At 36.0% G+C, this 25,176-nt stretch overlaps 1 protein-coding gene across 12 annotated transcripts in view; it reads right to left on the bottom strand.

Moving 5' to 3' along the window:
- The window catches only part of LOC149567719 (ubinuclein-1-like), a 153,786-nt gene that overhangs the window by 103,010 nt on the left and 25,600 nt on the right, over nucleotides 1-25,176 (bottom strand). For all 12 annotated transcript variants that reach the window (XR_016362472.1, XR_016362473.1, XM_089820987.1 and 9 more), the window contains 2 exons: nucleotides 4,460-4,973; nucleotides 3,439-3,471 (listed from right to left, as the gene is read on the bottom strand). Coding sequence is in view for 10 of the 12 variants with exons in the window: in XM_089820987.1 (XP_089677113.1) it covers nucleotides 3,439-3,471; nucleotides 4,460-4,973 (547 nt within the window). In the remaining 2 variants the exon portion in view is untranslated. The remainder of the gene's footprint in view (nucleotides 1-3,438; nucleotides 3,472-4,459; nucleotides 4,974-25,176) is intronic.

Here is a 25,176-nt window from a genome sequence, read left to right on the forward strand (position 1 = left end):
AGAACAAAATTCCCCCCCATTGTCTGATCTAAGAGTAATAATAGATTTCCCAAACTCTTTTTTGACTAAAGGTTTAAACTTCCTGAAATACATGAAATGCATCTTATTTCTTTTTAAGGAAATACACCCACATTTTTCCATTGAAATCATCAACAAACAACAGAAAAATACTTGGACCCAAGAACAAAAGGAGTGACCATAGGGCAGCAGATATCGGCATTAACAAGCTGAACTACCTGAGAAGCTCGCCATGAATCGCCACTTGTGAAAGATGTACGATGTTGCTTCCCAGCTTGGCATGCATCACAAACTCCAAACTGTTGAGTCTGAATCTCTAGCAATCCAAGAAAAAGCTCATACTGAGCAAGCTATGAGAGATAATACACATTTAAGTAACCATATTGATGATGCCAAAGTGTGCTAACAAAAGATTTCCTAGCAGCCATAGCTAAGTCCCAAGAATCTCCAGAATCAGTAAATCGAAAAAGACCATGATCCTAAAGACCCACTGCACCAGTAGACTGAGTCACCCTATCAGTGATGGTACACTAATGTGAACTAAAAGTGACATCCAACTGTGAAGAATGTCGTAGAAATTGATTGACTAAGAGTAGATTTAGTTCCATCCCTAGAACGTAGTACACATTAAAGAAAATGAGATTCCTCCCAGCAGACTGAATCTAAATGTTGCCTTTACCGACAACGGTGTGCTCTTCTCCACCACCAAAAATAATAGAATCTAAATAAGGCTAGTAGTCAGTAAACCGGTCTCTCCAGTAAGTGAAATGATAAGAGGCACCTGAATTAATGTACCAGGCAGATGACTTCACATGATATGTAGGTCTTTTAGCCATGAAGGCGTAAAAGGCAGATTTTGTTTGCTCAATGTGCTCTGCACGATTTGCTTTGGGTTGCAAACCTGATTGCTTAGATTGTACAGCTCAGCGTTTCTGACATTCGACCTTCATGTGCCCACACTTGTGGCAATAGTTGCATTGAATGTTTTTCGTCTGGGAGTTGTCTGAAGTTGGAGCAGAAGACTTCTGCTGAGACAACTGTTGAAACTTGCCTTTATCCTTCTGAAAGGATTTAGCAGCAAAGGCTTTCTCTATGAAGGTAGAGTTGGAACTGCTACCAAACTGTTGTTTCCACCAATCTTGCGGAAGCAGAAGTGTGCAGAGATTAGTGAACTTCAGATCAATACCAAAAGACGTAATGTTGGAAGTCGATAAAATACTCATAAGACTTTGGTAAACTCTGAAGAGTGATAACCACAATGTCCTCCTCCATCTTGCGACCAATGGCAAGCAACTGATCACAAGTTTTTTTGAGTCCTATCCAAGTGTGCCTAGAGCGAGGTTCGCTCATCCGTGATAATAGAAAACAAAGTGTCCTTCAAAAAGAAAGCTCTTCTTTTGTCAGAAATTTCATGAAGACCTTTGAGATGTGTCCAGATCTCGACAGTTGTCTTGCCGGCTGGAATCTAAGAGAGTTGATCATCAGCCACAGATAATTTGAGAAGCATCTCAATTATTCAGATCCCATGTATCCTAATCAATACCAGGAGTAGTTGGAGGCTTGATAACACCCAGAACAATTTGATCAATATTCTGATATTCAAAAATTACTATGATCCGCTGCTTCCAAGTGCCATAATTTTGACCATGGAATTTTGAGTTGTGCTCGAGTAGAATGTTTGTTAGAGATGCCATGGCATGTTTTTCAATGAAAAATGTGAAAATTTGTTAAGGCACGTTAGTCGACACAAAAAAATGGAAGACCCAAAAAATTTGAAGGATGACCTAGAAGAGAGCTCGAATAATCCAAAAAGAAAATGTTGTCGGTTTTTGGATCCGTTGGCTCAAAAACTGAGGCACGAAAATCAAGGCACCAAGTAAAATCTAATGACAACCAGTTGAGCTCTCGAAAACCCACCAAGTATTTATAATTGAAAAAAATTTCGATGTCAAAAAACTTTGGTTTCAAACAAAAAAATAGGTCGGTGGCCATGTAGGAAAAAATGTAGAGAAAAATGGCGATAACAAGTAATAAATGTCCAATTTTCCATAGAAAAGTTTTGTCGCTGGCTGAGACATCACACAAGTTGTAGAGGTGACATTGAATGTGAAGGATTTTAGTGCAAAAAATGTCACTTTGTGAGGATGCACAGGCATTTGAATGACATCACGATTTGCACAAAAATCGAGCCAAAAATTGCAGACACGAGCAGAGGTAGGGTTTGCAGAACACCAAATGCAAGCCAGGAACAAGACCCCAACAATGGCATGCAATTTGCAGAGACAAATAGCACAGAAATCGCGAGTTTTGACAAGATATCAGACGCGATTTGCAAGAAAAATGACCTTGACTAGTCTCAAAAACCCTAGCCAAAAACCAGGAGTTAGCTATGAATTTTTCACAAAAATGGAAACCCTAGATGGGCTGTGAAGAAAATCTCAGAAATAAATTCGAAAAATTTGAGCAAATAATTTCAAAATAAATTATAAAAATTTTGTAAGCATTTGAAGTATTGGCTCTGATACCATATTAGGAAGTAACTAGTAAAATACTTGCTTATTATTAAAAGAGACCGAGAGGTCATTATATACAAAAGAGTGGAACAATGTTTCCTTAGGAAACGATCATAAAGAATAGAAACATTCTATTCTAGCTGAAAGAAAGCTAAAAAATCTACAGCTAACTAAATCTAACTAAATATTAGAAACACTATAATATTTACAATAGTTTACAAATAGATTACCATTAACTAATAATAGACGTTTATCTATTATCGTAATAAGTAAAAATAAACTAGTGACCAATGACCAAAAAAAGTGCCACATATATAAAGAAAGAAGTGAAACATAAAATACTTCCTGAATGATATTCATTGCAACAAAAATGCAAAAAAATTCAGTGTGACAGTTCTATGATAAGAATGTACAGATATGAGAAACATGCCAATCCAATTTGAATTCATTATGCACTATACAAGATTAAGAGTTTAACTTTATGACATAACTTTTTATATAAAGCATGACATAACTTTTTCAAGTTTTCAACATCATGTATTAGAGATTGTACATAATGCAAATCTAACTGAGAGAACAGATCCTTGCCTGTTTATTTGAAGAATCCTATAAAAAGTAATCTTAGAAGGGAGAGGATAACTAACATTAGCAGAAAGTTGAAATCTAATGCAAAATAACTGAAAAATGAGATTTGTAATTCATAATAATTAAACCATCACACCTCTAAAAATAACTGTTTCAAATTCAATCAAATAATATAAGATTCCTTTTTTATGTTTGACAAGTATCAATACAACCTAGCAAATCGAGAATGTTAATAGAATATTTAATGCAAATGTAACGTATGAAACAAGTGGTCTGAACCAATTTGAAAACACCAATTTTTGTCAGTCGTGATTATATTTACCTTTCTATGTTTCATAATCCCCATGCCATGAACCTGATAACAGAGGAAAATGGTCAAAAAAATGAAGTTAGAAGAAAAAATCACATAAAATATAATACTTTTAGAAAGTAAAAGGCACTATGAGAAACTGCAAAGCACTGCAAGACTCTAGATCTAACTTTAACTTGTGTATACAACACAACAACTTAATCTGATTATAAAAGTTGGATGATCATAACAATATAATATGCTTGGCAGTCAAAACAAGTTTTCTTACAAGTAAATTTCTTAGTACACTATTATGTATGGTATAAGAAGAAAGAGGTCTTAGTAACATAGAGGCCCACTTTCTAGAAAGATGTCATTGATGATTGCATATAATATTTAAAAATCTTAGATTTATACAGCAATAAGCATTTATCAAGGATGCTTTCAACTATTTATTTTTTATGTTGAAATATAAGATAATAATAATATTCCTATTTTCACATCACATGCAATCCATTCACACATACACACATGAAAAGGTGATTTCAAAGATTACATATATATATTTCCAACTGAAAGATATTTTTAGATGTGCCCAATGATTTTTCCAGTCACTTCAACTAATAAAACTGCAACAAGTAGATTCATGAAGGAATATGATAATCAAAAGAAAAGAAGGTAAGGTGGTAGAACTGACAGCCACAATAAACTATACATTTTTGTGTCCCATTAATGTATCTATTTAAATATACAGAAAATGCTGACATATACAGAAGATGATAAGAAGTTCAATCTTACAAACTCATTATAACCTTCAGATGAAAAACCATCCATATAGAATCAGAACAATGAGAACCAAAAAATCATAAGAAAAAAAAAGTGTAAATACAATTTAACAGAATTTTCAAGAGAATTTACAAAAACGCATAACCAATTTACAAGAATATGTCCTGACCATAGGCCACAAGTTGCAACAGAAATGATCATGTCAAACCACAAGTAGCAAGTAAAAATAAGTTAATTGGAACCTTAAATATCAAAATATGGAACTTACAATTTTAGAAGGCAGGTGGCGGTTTCCTAAAATATTTAAATCTCTTATATCAACATCTTCTTTCTCTGTTATTTTTGCCCCATTTGCAAGACTATCCTTAGATCTGACAAGCAGAGTCTTTGGTTTTCTTTCATCCTTAACTGCAGAGTTCTTGTGCGATACATCTACTGTATGAGATGCCTCTTCTTTGTTCATATTTCCTTTATATTTGTCAATTTTACATGGCCCAAATCCAAAGGTAGAGCCTTGACTTAGAATCACTTCAATATCTTGATCATTACTGGACTTATGAACTGAAGTGTCACCACCTGTGAATAATGCTTTATCCCTTACAGAGTTTGCAGTTTTTAATCTTGCTAAAGGTACACTCCTTGTTGCTTCCTTCATGCAAACACTACCAACCTTTAGCAGTTTATCTGGCATCCTCTCTATGCATTTGTCATCAGCTGTCTTCTTAATATATTTCTTTTTCAATTTCTTGGGAGAATGCACAAGCGAGGGAGCAGGTTCATTCCTGAGGAACAAAGGTAAGTAGTGAAACAATTGCCACAAATATCTTGACTTTATCTTTCCCTTCAATTCTTCTAATATCAATACAAGAATAAACAAAACATAATAAGCACTGCTATTTGCATGAATTCAAAGAGACAAAAAGAGTAAGCCTAAGAAATTCTGTTAATACTAAATATAGAAAACCTGCCAAAAGAATGAATTATGGTTCACATATAGCCTACAACTTGATATACACATGTTATAAAATAGAAAACAAAGTTCTTATCAAGGGAGGAACAAATCCACCAAAAGTCAATCAAGAGTCACTAAATTGATCGTACATAGAATCAGATCAATGTTGGTGATAAAATGATCTTTGGAGTGCAGCAAAACCCCTCCAAAGCAAGTTTTCTCTAATTCTATGAGCAAACCTTAGCGTAGAGAAGATAACAGAGCCAAACAACAGTTCCAGGAACCATAACAAAACCACAATGAATGCAGGGGAGAGAAGTCTTCTTGTTTTTCAGAACTAAAATCTAAAGTCAAAAAGGTAATCATGATATGAACAGATTTAAAATAAAACCTTAAGCCATTAATAAAGTCAGATCATTAAGGAGGGCCAAATTGGAGGCTGAAGAGCAATACCACATCATGTGATGCTACAAAACAAGTTTTCTGTAAATCCTAAAACGGCATTCAACATAGAGAAGATAACAGAGCCAAACAACTCCAGGAACCTTAGCAACGTCACTCAAGTCAAAATCGGAAAATGGAAGTCTTGTATTTAATTTCCACAAATTAAAATATGAAGACATAGAGATAATCATATTGCAAGAAAATTTAGCTTTAAGACTTTTAAGGCATTAAAAAATCACTTCTGACACTGAACAGTACCAATACATTTGTTGGAAAGCATCTGAGATCTCCCCACCATGGAGCGATAATAGAGTTGCAGGGTTCTGACCTCCTCCTCCGATTGCCTTGAAAGAGATTAAGGTCTATTGGAACCCACTTTCATATAGTATCAAATCCTTTAGGGTGATTCTCTGAGACAATGGAGTATTGGAGATAAGGATCAGATAACCAGAAAAGTGTTACAAGGTTTCCTTGAAATTTCCAGATCTGTGTCAGCCAGTGGTAATATTTAGCAAAATGGTTTTCTGGTTCAAAAAGCTGCTCCCACCACTTCATGGTTCCATAAAATCTCATAAAATTACCAAGTCGAAATAAAAAATGTGTGGTGCAGTTTTGCAATTCTTTGATCTCCTCTATCTCAATATGCAAATCCTTTGACCAAAATGTTCCCTCTTTCCACCCAAAAGACCCAAATTCAAAATTGATGTGCAAAACATTCCCTGAACGGAAAAGAAACAGTCCTTGGGCAGAGACCTGTGCTGTAGAAAGTCTCAACTTTGAAAGGGGAGAGAAGAAAGCACCATTGGTGCAGCGACAACAGAATATGCTACCAGTAAAGTGGCATATGGGAGTACAACACATTCCTTTACCCCCATCCCCCCACCCTCCCCACTCAAACAGAATTACAGCCAGATAAAAATGTATTCTTAAGTTTATGGCTCATAAGTTATGCATTTTAATTTATAAATTTGTAATTTAGCCTTAAAGTTGTGCTTATAAATGAGACTAACTTTTTCTTTCTTTTCCACAGACAACGATGAGGCTTAAGTTAGAGCCTGAGTGGATAGACTTGTTTTTTGCTTACGGTTACACATATGTGTTTCATGCAACATTTGATGCATGGGTTTAATGGATTTTACATACATTTGACAACATTTATAGTTCTATATATCTATGTCATATGATTCTATGTTTTCTATTTCCTTCAGCTACAATTTACATTTTACGTATGTCATGGATTTATCATTTATGTTCCTTGTTTATGTATGTGATGATAATTAGCTTCTATTTGATGATGTTACTGCTTTTGAAGTATTAGATAGCAGCCAAAAGAACGGGGGGCTAAGCCCAAAGTACAAAAAGGCTGAAGGATCAGCCGGAGGTTACCTCCCAATCAACTAATCGATACCAGTTTTATACTTCAAAAAACAACTAAGCTCTAGAACAGAACTATCACTACCATCAGTCCTATTACTGACCAGTAAATAAAATGGAAAAACATTCCAGTAGGAAACAAAAGTATTACTGCTATCAGTCCAGCACTTAGACATATACATAAAAAGTAAAACCCCATAGGATATCAAGTTCAGGGTGATTAACAACATAACAGCAAAAAGAAAAAACATAACCAAGGCTAGCTGCCCTCATTCTTTTCAGGTGCCTCATCCTTCTTCTCCTCAAACTCATCCCTGTTCACGTCCTTCCCCTCCTCTTTGACAAGTTTGTTTAGAAGCGTCTTCAGCCAGTCCACCAAAAAGCCGTAGATGGAGCAGGTAGTCTCGCTCTCCTTGCCCAAGTCTTTCTCGTCCTTATTCACCTACAAGAAATAAAGGGCAGTGGGAGTGGAATGAATAACTTTTGTGAAGAATTCTACCAGTGTGTCAAATTTTTGGCAGATGCCAATGTGATTGTCCGCCATTATAATGTCCCCTTTCTGGGACATTAGAAATATTGAAGTCTTATTTATATAATGTTAAAATTGACTATGAGAGCGTAGACTCAAATTATTAAAAGGTCAATTTAATGTTATAAAGAGGGAAAAAGGTCATGGAGGAATAAGACGAAATGCCAGAGGGAAGTTGAAGTCACAAGGGAATAGGACGAAAGCTAAAGGGGAGTCGAAGAGTATTAGTTTGTGTATTAAAAAGGGAAAGAGGCTCATTCCAGGGCATGCTTGATTTATGATTCAGTTTTAGTTCTCTCTTGTGAGAGTTATTCAAAAAGCTTCATCTTTCAGCTAGTATGAGGTCGTAGCCCTCGTGCCGGCAGACAGTGGACGCAAACCCATTGTCAGGGGAGACATCAATTCAGGTGTTTCATATGCGCTTACAGGTTCTTATTTTAGTATTCCAATCTGATTGTTAAACTGTTTTTAAGATTGGATTTGTTAGTGTTGGTTATTGTATTGCTGTTGTATAATGAAATAACATATTTTAAGGAGTTATAAGAGTTTGTTGGTTTTTATATTATTGATTTGTAACACATTGTTATATGCTCAAATCTTGAATGTTATTTTGGAATGAACGGGTTATCATCTTGGGAAGAATCTTCTGGTTTTATTGTTATATCATATTACATTGGCCAAATTTTGAGTTTTGAATATTATATTTAAGCAGTTGGTTAAATATCTATTGGGATTTCTACTGGTTTCAATTATGTCAGAATACATCTGCAATGTTTTAGTTTTGAATATATTGTTGAAAGAAAAATCTAGTAAATATCCGGTTCGGGATATTTCAGCCATCTCCTTCATCGACTGCTCCAGCCTATCCATCCGAACCTTGCTTTGGCTCTGGCCATGGCTATGCTTCCCTATTTTCCCCCCACCTTTGGGAGCACCTTTCATGGGGGAGGTGATGTCCTCCCCCAACTTCTAGCCAGGGATGGGGCAGCATCAAGGGTATCAAAAATGTGAGAGGGACTAGGAGGGTTGGAGACAGGTTTCTTCCCAATGTCCTAGTGAGGTCTCTTTCTCTTGGTGGGTTTTATGTCACTCTTGGTAGACACAAAGCTAAAAGCCTGCTTGGGGGGGGCTTGAATTTCTCCAATTGGAGACATTTGCTAGTTCTCTGAGCATGCTGCTTGCTCTTCCTCATATCCATATCTGTATCTGAATCAATGAGGCTACTTTTATCCTCAGGGGTAGGGGTTTTCTTGGATTTTTTGCGGTTGGAGCCAGGACCAGTCCCCATGACAGTAGCCAACAGGTTGACCAAAAGCGGCGGGTTTAGGGCAAGGTGGTAGATATACAGTTTATTCATGAAACCTTGGTGAATGAGATAAAAGGGTTTACCCTCCTCTTTCTTTTTCCTAGCCTTATAAATATTGTCTTCCATAGAATTCAAAAAGAGATACGGAAAGGAAATCCAATCCAAGTTTTTGAAATGGTTGAGAATGGGGAAATGGTAGTAATAAAGTACCTAAAAGAGATCCTCGAGGGTAATATATCCCATTATGGCATAGCAGATAACATCCCAGGGCTTAGGAAGATCTTCTCTGGAAATCTCACCACGCATTCGAACCGGTTCCTCATCAAACTTGAAGAACTTCTGCAAATTGGTTTCATCATTCACTTTGGCCTGCTTGTGCCAGTTCTTGCCTCCCAAGGTAAACCCTCCAACCTTAGCAATAACCTCTTCCGTGATTTCGAAACCCGTCCCGTTGATGTTCACTTTTCTATCATTCCATAAATTGAAGAACTGCATCAAAATATTCTCATCATGCTTTGTCATCCTTTCCATAAATGATAATAAGCCACCATCTCGCAAATAAACCATCACAGCTTCACTCTTACAGATGCAAGCCTCCACTCCCACAGGTTCAATGCAATCACTGCTACCCATACCTCCACCAAGCTCAACCACCAACTCCTCAGAATCTTTTGACATCGCCTCATTGCAGGTTTGGCAGTCACCGCAGGTTGAATAAAAAGCACCCAAGATGAAAATGTAAAGACAATACAAAACCATCATAAGACTGCAAGGTTTCCCAAAAACTGAAAAACCTCCCTCATCGGCACGTGTTAACAATCCCTTTCCTTTCGTAATCACCCACAGCCAACTGTAGTTGAAGTGGGGTTTAATTAAGGTGTCTTTATTGTCTTTTTTAGCCCATTTTTTATATCTAGGCAAATTCACTCTATTCGTCCTTTTACGGAAATAATTAAAGCTTGTGGCAAGAGGATCATAAAAGCGAATCCTCATGCAATCTTGCCAAACAATCACTCTATGAAGGGAAAACCTCTTGCCTTCCTACCCACGCGGAAACTTAAAGGTGTGCTAAAGGTGTGCCACCTGTTGTGATGCATCATGTAGCGTTCTAAGAAGTACACTTATGTTCCATCATCACTTGAGCTAATGATGGAATTTGGCTGAGTCCTCCCATTCGATTAGTCGCGTGACACTGTGGCCAAATTTTGCCAACTCATCCGCCATGTCATTACCATGATAAATGTGGTCCACGTGGATCCCTTGGCATCCCTCCAACTTGTGAATTTCGTCAATAATCACTTTGATCGATTAGCTACTCAGGCCTTCACCTTTAACAGCTTTAAAAATTAACATTGAATCCCCCTCAATAGCTAACCTGTTAATTCCTCGTGTTCTAGCAATTCGCATTCCCCATAGAAGCGCTAAGGCTTCCGCTTCATTGTTTGAGCCTCCTCCGCAATTCCCAGTATAGGCAACCACCATTTTCCCCATACAATTGAGGAAGACACCTCCAGCAACAGTGCTACCCACCACGGCCAAACCATCAAATTTGAGTTTTATCCAAGACTCAAGGGGGGTGCCACACTGTTCTACTCCTAGCCATAGCTTTGGAATTGTCAAACTGTGCAACTTTTGGGCCTAAGTCGCAAGTAGAAGCCCACTTCATATCATATCTGCCTAGGGGATTCGGGGGGGCTTCCACCACCAAATCCCACTACATTCTTTTAGAAGTTTGATAACCTACCAGGTCACCACCGAACTGGTAGTGGCTTTGTCTCTAAAGATTTTGGTATTCCGCTCTTTCCAGATTTTCCAAGAAACATATGGTGGGATTATTGTCCATAGATTTTTTAGATATGGGTGGAAAGACGGACCATCCCAGTGAACAAATTGTTGCAAGCTTTCATTAGCACACCAATGGACCTCCCATAAGGCAAGGACCCCCTCCACACATCTGAGACGAAGGGAGTGGATAAGAAGGTGTGGGATAGATTCCGCATCCTAATAACATAAGACACAACAGTTAGCTAGTTGGCATCCTCTCCTTTGAAGGTTATCCACTGTGAGGACAAACCCATGTAAGGTCGTCCACCGAAAGAAATTTATCTTTGGCAGGATCCAAGTGTGCCAAACCTTTCTCCAATCTCTCTGGGCCACCCCCCACCCAAGACAACAAAGATAAGCTGACTTCACTGTGAAATCACCCGAGGGGGTAAGTTTCGAAACTAAGGAGTCATCCACCGAGGTGAAAGGGATCCTATAACTCTAATGGAGGTTTTGCAATTCCAGGGCAAGGCCAATCCCAGTAAGCTCTTGGTTCTGAATTTTAATCCATTGACAATCTGGGGTGGTATAGCTTCGAGTCAGAGAAACATAATCACGAGTACAAGTCTCAAGCAAGGGTAGGAACCTCGTTTGCATGAGGGGGTTATTTTGAAGCCATTGGTCTTCCCAAAAATCAATGGTGTTTCCATTCCCCACAATCCAATGACAACCCATCTTTAGAAATTTCCAAGTGTGCACCTCATTGTTCCAAAATTTAGAACCTAGGGGAAGAGCATGGGTCCACAAGGAGTGATGGAATAGTTCCCCTCCCAAGTACTTGGCCTTCCCAATGTTGCACCAACTTCCCTGAGAATTCAGCAATCTCCAGCCAATCTTGGTTAGGAGGGCCTTATTCATATGTCCTATCCTTCTTATATTCAAACCTCCAAGGGCCTTAGGGTGACAGACTTTATCCCAACCCACCAAGGTCATCTGAGACTTCACTTCAGTGCCAGACCAAAAGAAATTTCATTGAATTTTTTCAAGAATGTCTCTAAATCTACCAGGGAGTTTAAAGATAGAGAGGAAGTACATTGGGATGCCTTGCAAAGAAGCTGAGAGGAGCTGGTGTTTCCCCACGCTACTCAAAATCTTTCCTTTCTAACCTGCTAGCTTTCTCTAGAAGCATTCAACTAGGCCATTCCAGTACTGATTGGAGACCTCTTTAATTGTGAGTGGTAGACCAAGATAAGTATCCAGAAGAAACGCCTCCTAGCATTCCAAAACTCTAGTCACCTTTTCTCTCAGACTAGCAACAGTGTTGGAAAAAAACACTTTACTTTTCAAATAATTTATGCATTGTCCAGAAACCATTGCATACTGATCCAGGATAGCTTTCCACTCCCTGGCTTCATGAACAAAAGAGATTCCAAATTAAAAGATGTCATCAACAAATTGCTGGATAGTTTGTGGTGGGCACCGAGACACAAGTTTAACTCCTTTGATTCTGCCAGAGTTAGTCATGGACACTAAATTTCTGCTTAGGACTTCTGCCACAATGATGAATAGGTAAGGTGATAGGGGTTCACCTTGACGAAGACCTTGAGAAGAAGAGAAGAAACTGTCAGGAGCCCCATTAACAAGCACTAAAAACATGACAGTGTTCACCGCATTTTTGATAATTCTGATAACATTCTCATTGAAGCCAAGTTTAGAGAGAATAGCAAAAAGAAAATCCCTCCTAACCTTATCATAAGCTTTGGAATGTCCAGTTTAAGGGCCAAACCTGGGTTCTTGCTCCTTTCCATAGAATGAATTACCTCATGTGTAGTTATGACCGCATCAAGAATCTACCTCACTGGCAAAAAACCATTTTGGTAGGGTCCTACAAACTTATCAAGAAGGGGCTTGAGACGATTCCCCATGATCTTGGCGAGGACTTTATAAATCATGTTGCAGTGACTAATGGGTCTAAAATCTTCGAGATATATGTTAGATTGAATTGACCTAGAGATTATCCCTCTATGGTCATTGGTTAGTCATAAATAAGACAAGCACTAATATATATATATAGATAGATATGTTATATTAATATTGTTTAATTAATGATTAATTTATAAATTATCAAAGATACATGTCTCTTACAAATATGTATATAACATTTAAGTCTGCAATTAGAACACACCAATATTATGTCAGTGTAATTACATTTGCAGAAAACAATCTTATAAAACTCAAAATGGTATCAGAGCCAAGTTGCAAATGAATAGAATGAAATAGAAAGGAAGGCAAGTTGTGTTTTATATATCCATATATATGCGGCAGGAGAAGAACTAGTACGAACTACAAGGGCAGCAGATAAGAAGCACAATAGTATGAAATATCTGCATTAGCACAAACTACAAACTGCTACAACAGTATCGCATATTGGGAATAGAGGAGAGTCAAATATAATTATGCTACAGTAGCACAAAGACCTTGGCTTATATTATAAAGGACCAAACCAGTATCTTCTACAGTCATTGGAAGCAATGACAGAGTCTTAATCCTTAGTCAGCGTTACAAGAGACAATTGCTTATAGCATTTTGTATACATGATCGGATGGAGAAGAGATTCCTTCAAATATAGCGTTTAACTCAGTTGCTTCTTCCATGGGGGCACTTATACCTGCCTACTATTTGAGGACATTTTGCATATGTTTGTATTTGAGAATTTAGAGATCAATAAATTGAGAAAAGCCTGGGAAATAATTAGATATAGAGAAAGGTTGTTTAGATAGATATGTTGGAAAAGGCAAAGCCTTAGCTTGTGGAGGATAATGACAGTCCCATTAAATTTTACAGTGGTGGCTCTGTGGTTCGGGCACTGAACCCATTTCAAATCCTTCTTCCTTACCAACAAGAAGAATTATGTGCACATCCGATATAAAGATATTGTGTTTGACAACTAAGAAAGGTTAATACTCTGGAAAATAAATAAATAGCGAATTAATTGGAATAGTCATTACAAGCAGACATCATTCCTTTAAAGGAGCACAGATTGAGTTTTTCATTGACATGCATAATATAAGATTGCGATTCATCATTCTATTAACCAGATGAGTACAGTAACAATTTGCACATTACGATAAGAAGCTTCATATCTTTTGGGAATGTAATCAATTCAAAAAAAATGATCATGGGATCGATCCCATGGGAAGTTATCATGGTACATATGATTTTCAGGTGGAGAGGGGGTTGCCTCCAAGGGTTTTGGGTGTGTCATTTAAATAAAGTCTAAGATCTCGATGGAGAAGTTTATATTGAAGATTAGAGAGGAGTATCCTGATTTCATGATGTTAACTTTCTCTGCATATGACATGATTATCAAACCGTAAATCGTTGATGTGCAGATTTGTGGACAATAAGGTGCTCTATGACATTTGCTTTAGGACACTTCAGCTTAAAACACAAACCTTTATGAATTTTAATCAACGTATAAATATTCTTGTGGAAAGTGATGAGCTGAGGATGGAATAAATTGTAAGAGTCAGAGAGAAAAATATTTAAAATGATCTCTCATGTGCCGATAACTTATACATAGTGTTTGCTGGTAACACTCAAAGGCAGTGGCAATTACATACTGTTTGATGTTGATCTGAAATATTAATATCGCAGAGAGTATATTATATGGTTGTCCAAAGGATTTGACTAGAAGGATATTTTATTTAAGAAAATGCCATGCAAGCATATTTGCAAAGAACATAAATACTCTACCATCACACTAATATTAGAAATGGATATCACACAGAATCTAGGAACAAGCATGGAAAGATATGCTTCTAGAAACTTAGTCTTCACGGAGAATCAGATTAGTCACACGAAGAACAAATAATTCAATTGAATCACCCAGTTTGAGAACAATCAGCAAGGAGTAGCCAACTTCACAGAGACGCATCACATTGGTCCAAATAAAATGAATTATTGAGAGTTCATAGAAACTCTATTTGCATGGCTCATTGTTGATTTAGCATCTCGCAGAGTCATCTTCATTTAGTGGTGGATTATATTTAGCCACAGAACATTATCAAACAATGATGAAGTAGTTGATCAAATCAGACAGGTCATTTTGTTTGTTTAGTGAGATTCATACAGTTATATAGAGAAGGTGCTACAAGAGGGTCTATGGATGCAAAGAACCCATTGAAGACTATGCTTCGACATGGAGAGATATTGTATTGGAGCCATGACACTCATTGAACAAGGAATTTATTTTAAAACAGATGGATCATATATTAAGAAGCACACATTTATATTAGTTTGTAGTTGTGGCACGGTATACACAAATCAACTTGATAGAGGGCATATGAAACCTTTGAAGAAATGAAATTGAGGTCAAGGGTCTCTACAATTCCAATCTATGTACCTAAAAATAGAATGAGTGAGAATTTCACATTGTGGGTGAATAATAATAACAAATGTTCTATTCTCACTTGAACCATTTTTAGAAAGGAGATGTTCCATTCTCAAATATCGATGGACCCTTATGTGTAGATAAGTATTCTTATCTTTTATATTTATATACTCATAGTAGTCTCTCTCCTATTTATACATACTATAAGAGTTATTTTCCTTGATTTTTTCCTTTATGTTTGAGGATGTTCTTGCAGGAAAAGAAGTTTGGTACTTTACCAAATATTGTGCAGACTCAACCTTATGGCAGCAGCTCTAAAGAAGTTGTGATCTAAAATTCATTAGTCATCTGATGATTAGGCTAGATAAAGTGAGGCTCCTAAAGCGAATATACTTGATGATTGCGATTATGAGTATTCTTCCACTAAGCAAAAGTCTGAAACTTCTTCAAAGGCAATGTAGAAGCTTAGAAGATTGATATTCAGAGGGATTCTAAAAATACATGTGTGACTACATGATTTTGATGGGACCACCCCTATATACATCATGAGGAAGTAACGATTTGTCACCAGAAAGTCAGCAGATTGATATCAGATTCAGAGGGACTCTGGCAGTTTATCACAGGCATCCTTAGACAAAGACAGCCTCTAAAGGAGTAGCTAGAGGATTTGACTTCCTAGGATCTTTTGTTCAGAGGGAGAATTTCAAGGTGCAAGTCCTTGTTAATGAGTTCTTCTCTACGAAAGAAAAGTTTGAAGTGAAATTTCTTGTAATGCATTCTTCTCTATGAGAGAGAAGTTGAGGTGAAAGCCCTTGTTCCACCCTCTGACTTGTTTCATGGTGGTTACTATTTCGCGTATGTGGATTATGTCATGAAAGGTGACGATCTTTCATTGATGTATTTGTGAGGTCACTATTGTAAGGTGATGATCTTAACAATAACTTGACTTGTTATCATGATTTACTACATTAAGTTGTTGTCCTGGCGTGACAGATATCATGATAAAGAATGTATCATGATAGACTACATGTTGTCCCGGACTGTGCCAAAAGTCATGATACTTGTCATGATAGTGATCATGACACCCTGATTTACTTGTTAATGATAGACTACATTAAGTTGTTGTCTAGGAGTACCAGAAATCAAATAATTCATATCCTACTAGGATATAACATATTCTCTTAGTAAGCATCACGGATTTAATGCTAGTGTACATACCACAAGAATATGAGATTGATAAATATCTTATGGTTGACATTCCTTTTTGAATCATACTTTCGATGATAGTGAAAGATAACATCTATTTTGATGAATATATGTTGATATCCTTAAATGTGTCATTCAAGAATATCACATTGAGATGATATCTCTATATGCTTGAGAGCATAATGTGTTCTATAGTAATCCTCCATAGCTAAGAGGGAGTGTTAAGGTTGTAGCTTCTGTCGGATTGAATTGACATAGAGATAATCCCTCTATGGTCATTGGTTGATCATAAATAAGACAAGCACTAATATATACCTACTTATATATATAATATATATAGATAGATATGTTATATTAATATTTTTTAATTGATGATTAATTAATAAATTACCAAAGAGACATGTCTCTTGTACAAATATTTATATAACATTTAAAAAATCTGCAATTGGAACACACCAAAATAATGGCAGCTTGATTACATTTGCAGAAAACGATCTTATAAAACTCAACAGTTACAGTGTCTTTAAGTTTTATTCAATAAAGGATGCATTGAACAAGTTTTAAATCGTTAAAAATCTCTAAATTTCAAAGGTTTTTTCGTTTTGCAGAGTCATAACCAAGTCATGAGTCGAGTTGGCCTTGTTGAGTCCAAGCCAAGTCCAAGTTTGGGAACTATCACACACACACACACACAAGACCTTATAAAGGTTCCTTATCAGTAGTAGAATTTAGAAATAACATTATGTGAATCTGTATTTAACTCGTAGTTAGGCTACAGCATAATTTTCTGTCATACAATGCCTGCCAGCAACGTAAATGATTCATTTCCTTTCTCATCTCTTTATTGTAAAGAGTATCAAATATATTTATAACCTATTATTCTTCCCTGCATCAAATTAGATCAATTCTCCTTTAATATCTTGCTAACCGAATAGTTGCATCCATTCTATTTGAGAGACATATCTTTCTCTTACTCATTTCTTCCTAGACATTGCACCTTTTCATAGTTAATGGTGATAAACTATCTTTGACTTGGTCAAATTGTAGCTCTATAACACACAAGGCGGTTTTGTATACAAATTGCATCCCTTAGCAATTTTCCTTTCTTTAAGCGCTGACCACTTGATTAGTTGTGACTGTCACAAATCTTTACAGCAATTAATGTAACCGTTGCAGTTGAGACTCCATAAACTTCCTGAATTAATGATACTTAATCGCTTCCATTAGTGAGCCTTTTTAATTACAGGTTTATATATTATGTGTATTGATTTTATGATCATCCGTTATCTTGAGACTACTCTTTATTCATTTGTCTGTATGCTCTGATCAATATTTGATTCATCTCATTATTACTCTCACTATCAGATCTTGATTCAATATGCCTTTACGACAAGGAGGATAATCAACATGGCATTTTATAGCATAGTCCTCCCTTTCTGTGATGTTTGGAACTAACATTCATCATATCTGCCACTCCTCTATCCATGCCACCACCTGTCCATGGTCTTACTGATACCTTCCTCACTAGTGTTTACATTGATCAATAAAATTGTGGCTTATTATCACCTTATATCTTTTCAGCGCTCAACAAACTCTGACTGGGTGACACTTAAATGCACCTAAACATGTAGCTAAGTATTATTAATGTTTTATTCCCTTCAATTACTTATCTTTTTGTTTTTGGCTCTTCCTTGTCTATTACTGCTTCTAGGTTTTCTACTTCTTCCTCATCCTCAAAAATTATCGCTGCAATGTACCCTTTATGGCTATCTCAGGAAATAGGGACAATTACCTTGCTATCTAAATCATAAATGATTTATTTCCTTGAAGTCTTCAAGTATTACTATAAATTACTACTTATTATGCAGTTAATAAGATAGATATATGGATAATGATAATATAATTCAAAGAACAATATGTAGATAGGATATGGATCGTTGCTATATCTGATATGACAGGAAATAACTATGTAAATTGATCTTGATGTTCGATACCAAATAAATTAGCCTTCTTTGATTTGGCAATGGAGAGTGTGCCATATTATCTTCCTATAACGATGAAAGCTATTTCTGATCTGACTTTACAAACTTGCAATTTTTCCTAATATCACATATAGCAATGCAATTGCTAACTCTGATTTCAGTCCTTAAATATATGCGATGTAGATGACAATAATATCACTTAGACTATGGTGCTCTGCCTGATCTTGGAAATATGTGCTTGCAACAATGGTGCTGTCCATGATATTCACTTTCAAACTATGCAACCAAAATAAGCCAAAAGGACTTATACTCAATGAGCAGATCCAAAGATGGAGAAGAGACTAAAAAAGGTTCTGAATGATGATTTCTTTCAATGGTTGGAATGCCTTCCTATTCTCGATATGGTGGATTGCGTTTCCAAAAGACATTTCCCATATCAATTCTGTAATGTCCCTTTTGAATTCTGAAGCCAAATTCATTAAATATTAATTTTGGCTTAAGGGAGCTTAATGCAAATTTATGAAATGGGACAAACTAATATTATAAAGTGGGTTAAAGGTGACAAGGAGAGAGATGAAAGGACAAGAGAAGGAAACTGAAGAGACATCGTTTTGAGTATAAAAGAAGGATGAGGAGCTCATTTTCAGCAGGCTTGGATATTGATTTGGTTTGAGATTTCTCTTGAAGAAATTATGGAAGCTTTAGCTTCTATTTAGGATCCGAGGATGCAAACCATGGTTACCAGGAGACCCGTCTCCCCCCTAAAAGTGGCGTCTCGGAGACCGAGACGCGTCTCGGAGACTTTTCGCGTCTCCGGAGACCTCAAAAAAGGTTGGAGACTTCATGACAAAGTCTCCTGAAGTCTCCCCGTCTCCTAATCCAAAAAGTGAAGTCTCCCCGAAGTCTCCTGATAAAATATAAATGTAAAATATAATATTAAATAATTTTATATATTTTAGACCTCATTTAAATGTTTTTAATGCAAAAATCTAAGGTACTATATGAATTCCGTAACAACTGCTTGGTGATGTACGTGACCTACAGGAACAGGATACAAGTCTAAGACAACATATTGGAAGCTGTACAGGATTGCAGTAAAGATCCCAAATCACATAAATTTATGCGGTTGAGGAATTAGGGTGCAAAAACTGTTGTTAGTGCATTAGAAGATAGTATTACGTATGTTACAGAAATCTGATATGCAAATGCTTGATAATAGTATTATTCCTCATGAAAACCAAGCATCTATTTGCTGATAAAGACTCAGCGATAACAGTGATAGACTAGAGGTTTTATGTATGTTAACATGAATGTATTTGGTCCCATATTTCTGTTTTTTCAAGAGGATATCATGTTTCAGTTTGATGTATAAGTCATATTTGTTATTCGTACCTGTTTATCTGCTGTTGGCAATATCCTAGTACCAATATAGGAATCTTTGTTAGTTGAATCTGTGTAACTGGAAAAAAAACACTATTACAAAATGATTTACTCCCTTTTAAACTAAGCAATCCTAACTCTTAGTTAGAAAATAGAAATCCTAAGTGTGTCTCTATGCATGCATTGATGTTGAATAATTCAATAATTTTCACAAATTTTTTGTAGCAATGCCAATTTGTCAGGTTTTAAAATCTATTTCAGTAATGTACTTCTGTATCTGACCGCTTATTATTATAATCTTTGACAGTTTGACTCTATGAATCTATTTTAATTTTTAATGTGACAACACTAGTATTATTAATTTATTATTTACTTTAGTCTTTTAGTCTTACGGTATTACTATTTTGAAATTTTGAAATTTTGTATTTACTTTTAGTATTAAACTCTTTAAGTTTAAACTATTAAAAATTTATTTTTTAAAAAAAAAAAAAAAAAAAAATTGCCGTCTCCAAGTACCCCCGTCTCCTATTTGAAAAATTGCCGTACCGGTACCAGTACCAGTACCGGAGACCTCAAAGTCTCCCCGTCTCCCGGTGACCTTGATGCAAACCCTTGGGTCTTCTCTGGTGGATTGGATGGCGCCCTGATTCATCATCTGTGATGAATTCGCAATGGAGTTCACAGTTGCATTTCAGGTTCTTTTCTGATTATCTAATTTAACTGTTATCACTGTTTATACAATTGGATTGTTATTGTATTGCTGGTTTATAATGCAATAATGAATTCTGGAGTAATTGTTGGTTATTTACTGATTGATGATTGTTGCTTATTTGCTGGTTATTATCGTATAAATTCTTGTTTATGATTCTGAAAATTATTTGAGGAAATTGGAGGGAATATCCAGGGAGGATATTATAGTGGTATCAAAGCAATGTTTCCTGCCAGCCTGTGTAGTTCTTCAAAATTATCAGAAGATTTTAAACAGAGCAGAAAATGGTATATCAATGAGACTATTTTTTAATATATTGGGAGTGTTTATTTATTCAGTCAAGGGAATATTGGACGTGGATGAATTTAATGTTCTGGGCTCTATTATTGAAAAGATAATTCTTATATGCATATATTTTAGTCCTGTAAATATGTTTAGTGGCAAGATTTAATTAAGAATTATTAAAAATCATTTTGTTACCACTTTACTGAGGTTATTAGTGGTATCAATCTTCACGCCATCAACAGAGGAGTTAGAAACAACATTTTAATGTTAATATTTTGAGCTCTTAAAACTCCGTAAAATATACTGACGATATTGCTAGAGCCACACTACTTGATATAGATGATGCGGAGGATGACGTGGCACCCTCTACTGCTAGTGGAGCCGGTTATGGTTCCAACAATGAGGAGGATGAATTACCTGCAGCTAATGAAGACCCCAATGATCCACATTTTTTGGACAATCCATTTAATGATTGAGAACACTTCCATTAATTATTGAATCATGTTTCAAACATTATTGAACGATAAGTCTAAGTTTTGTCAATTGGATATGATGATTTTCTTGATGAATCATATGTTTATCTTTGGCATTTGGCATTGATGTATGGTCAAGTGTCATAGATTCATAGTATGAAATGATTTAGTTTAAGAATTATGTATATTTCTCTTATTTTTTTGAATCTATAATGCATATATATACAATATATTATATACACACACTTGTGAATCCTTACGAATCGTAATGGGAAAAAAAATCACGAAGCCACGAACCAAATTCTAGAACCCGAATCCGTCCCCAAACCCGAATCGACAACTAAGATTTTTAGTGATAATAACTTCTTGGGATACTACTATCTCTTCATATCTGACAGTCAAGAGAACATGATAGTCTAGGATCCTAGTATTGACTTTCTTGGTACATTATTTCAATGGGGTTTGACAAGTGGTTTCTCAATTCCAAGCATGTTATTTATATCAGAGTCAAGTGGCAGATTGGTAGAGAAGCATTCTTGATGTTAATATGAGACCCAGGCTTTGGTTCCAACATTCAAGTGTAGATTTCTTGAGGGCAAGCAATCTCTAGGAAGGGAGGATTGTAATGCCCCCTTTTCTAGCCCATAACTTCTTGATGTGTCATTAGCCTTTTTTGCCTTGGTCCATGGGGTAACCAAGACTTTACAAGGATCAAAGAGAGATTTGGCCTAGGTAATTCTAGTTTCAATCCAATCAGAGTTGTTTCAGCAGGGATTCAAAATAATTACTATTTATAGTAAAGTCAGTTCGGTTCAATATTTTGGCATTTCAATATTGGACTTGGAGTGTCTCGTTGAAACTTTTCCAACAAGTTTTTTATTAGAAAAACAGGTTTTGAAGGGACCATGAAACCCAGAACAAAGCAAGTTTTAGAAGAAGGTGCTTGAAACCCTCATTAAAGATATTCAATAAGCTTTACTAAATGAAATAGGACAGAAACAAGACGGGACAAGAACAAAGGAAGGGGATACAACAAAAACATGCCCAACAAACCACAAGTTTTGGAAGTACCCTAGAACCCCAAAGATCACACAAAAAGAAACTAGCAATAAAGAAAGTACAGCATATGAAACTCATTTCTGCCCACAACTGGATGGAAAACACAAAAGATTAATCTTTCTTTCTTGGTACATTATTTCAGTGGGGGTTTGACAAGTGGTTTCTCAATTCCAGGCATGTTATTTATATCAAAGTGGAGCAGCAAATTGGTAGAGAAGCATTCTTGACATTAATATGAGACCCAGGCTTTGGTTCCAACATTCAAGTGTAGATTTCTTGAGGGCAAGCAATCTCTAGGAAGGGAGGATTGTAATGCCCCCTTTTCTAGCCCATAACTTCTTGATGTGTCATTAGCCTTTTTTGCCTTGGTCCATGGGGTAACCAAGACTTTACAAGGATCAAAGAGAGATTTGGCCTTTCAATATCGGACTTGACGCGTCTCGTTGAGACTTTTCCAACAAGTTTTTGATTAGAAAAACAGGTTTTGAAGGGACCCTAAAACTCAGAACAAAGCAAGTTTTAGAAGAAGGGACTTGAAACCCTCATTAAAGATATTCAATAAGCTTTACTAAATGAAACAGGACACAAACAAGACGGGACAAGAACAAAGGAAGGGGATACAACAAAAACATCCCCAACAAAGCACAAGTTTTGGAAGTACCCTGGAACCCCAAAGATCACACAAAAAGAAACTAGCAATAAAGAAAGTACAACATATGAAACTCATTTCTGCCCACAACTAGAATGGAAAACACAAAAGATTAATCTTTTCCTTTAACTCCCTTCTTCTGGGAACGCAACATCATATCAAACTGCAGAGGGGTCCTTTTATGAGTTTGATTGGTCTTTTGAATTTGATTGGTTATTTATTTAATGCCTAAAGATTAAATAATTCATTAATAAAGGGGCTATTAAATTGAAGTTGAAATTAATATGTCACTTTATTATTAAAAGGTCGTTTTAAAAAAGGAAAAAATAAAGAGACAGATTAAAGAAAGATGAAGTGACAGGCTAGGGGAAACCAAAAAGTCACAGGGATGTGTTATAAAAGAACTCTCAAAGGCTCATTCTCTTCATGCTTGGATATATATGTTTTGATTACTGATTTCCCTTGGAGAATTTTGGGAAGCTTCTAGCTTTCAATTTTGAAACCCGAGGACAGAAACATTAATGCTTTATTGGTGGATTGGATGGAAAACATAGTTCATCTATTGAGATGGAATCGCGACAGAGTTCACATAGAGTTTCAAGTTCATTTCTGGCATCCAATCTTGCTGTAATTTATGTAACTATGATTGGAATTTTGTGATTGTTCTGCTAAAGGATTAAATGCAATATAATTTCTAAAACTTCATCTCTGCTAGAGATTTAAATACAATATCTTTTCTAGAATCTATATTTCAGCTGGGTAATTTGTATTATTGTTGGATAATTAGGAATCACTGCATGCAAATATTGTTTGAAATTTTTTGTGTTGAAAATGGGGGAAATATCCATTGGGGATATTACATCCTCGAGTCTTGGTAGGGTTGGCTCGCCAAGTCTAGGCAAGTCCAGGCAACTCTTGTAACACTGGTATTTATACATATATACATATATAACAAAAAAAATTAGCAGGTACATCTCAAGGACTTAAAAGTAAAGCAAATTAGAATAGAAATTCAGTGATGGTAGAAAATACCTAAAGCTAAAATTAAAGCATCGAACACTAAAACCGGCAGCATAAAATACATAACAAGAGGGTAATCCCTTAGAAAAGTCAGCAAATTCATATAATAATCAATTGTAAAATAATGCCCCTTCATAAAAAGAACCGGCAATGAGCTAAGAGAAATGGCCCAATAAGGCCCATGAGAAAGGAAAAAAATATATTAATTTCCAACAATGACCATTGCATGCTAAAGGTCATGATCTGCAACAGGTCCATCACCATTCCATGTTACCATGCGTTATCTAGTTCAAAATTATATAGGAGAATTGTATTGGTACCTATAATTTTGTAAATAGGACCAAATAACTAGGCATCTTTATTTGAAGTGTAATGTCCCCTTTTCTGAAATGAGATTTAATAATAATTAATGACAGTATTAGAATACACAAATAAATAAAATTATATCATAAGTTTATTTAGGGATGCTGAGAATGCAAAGGGAAATCACTTGGTATATCATTGTTCTAGGAAGGATGGATTTAATAGTGGACATTTAGGAAGCTAAGATTTACAAGTTCATTTTCTATCATATACACTTCCAATATCGGAATATTCAAAATAAATAACATTATAGAGTTCACATTGAAGAAGATAGACGTATCGGGACTTGTACTATCATGATTGTGACCTGCATGCATACACATCAAAAGGACACCAGAAATATCCAATGTGGATGATATCTTATTGATATTATATTTTCCATGTGGTGCTAATGTGCAGTTGGCTTCTGTTTGTAAATGAGTATGTGAAAGGAGAGGGATATATTTTACAGGAGGTAGTTCCAGTCAATACACCCAAAGTCAAAACAAATACTAAATTGATATTAAAAGGAGTCAAAACCATTTCAAGGCTAAGGAACAATTAGTATCAAAGGGTGCAATCTCATAACAAAGAATATATCAATTAACCATTTCATCAGAAGCATACATAAATTGGTCGAGGAAAATCAAGTCGGGAGCATCAAGGAGGAAAAATATTTTAACCATAATGGAGGACAACAATCTAAAAGATACATTTGATATGGCATGGGAAGGATCATAGATTATTAGATATAATCAGCATTGATCAGATGAAGGCAACAAGTACATATGGACAAGGAGCTGTTAACATAAGGATAAGAGTGCAGCAGCTAATATTAATACTGAAATAGCAAGAGCAGAGCTATACCAACTGAGTTATATCCCCGTAGATATCAAACGAAGCAGATTTAGCAAGAGAACCATTAATACATTGGATGAATGAGGTAGACCGAGGAACACAACAGATCTGAAGCCAAGGTATTTAAGAAAGGTATTAGCATGGATCCCAACGCAATGGAATGGGAGATTATATAAGTTAAATACTGGACTTGAGTTAGAGAGTTGCACACAATAACTTCTCTTGGACTTGGTGTAGAAATGGCTAAAGAAAAGGCTTCC

The sequence above is a fragment of the Cupressus sempervirens genome, chromosome 3, assembly GCF_028749045.1.
Source record: "Cupressus sempervirens isolate cs-2001-9-10 chromosome 3, ASM2874904v1, whole genome shotgun sequence".
Lineage (NCBI taxonomy): Eukaryota > Viridiplantae > Streptophyta > Pinopsida > Cupressales > Cupressaceae > Cupressus > Cupressus sempervirens.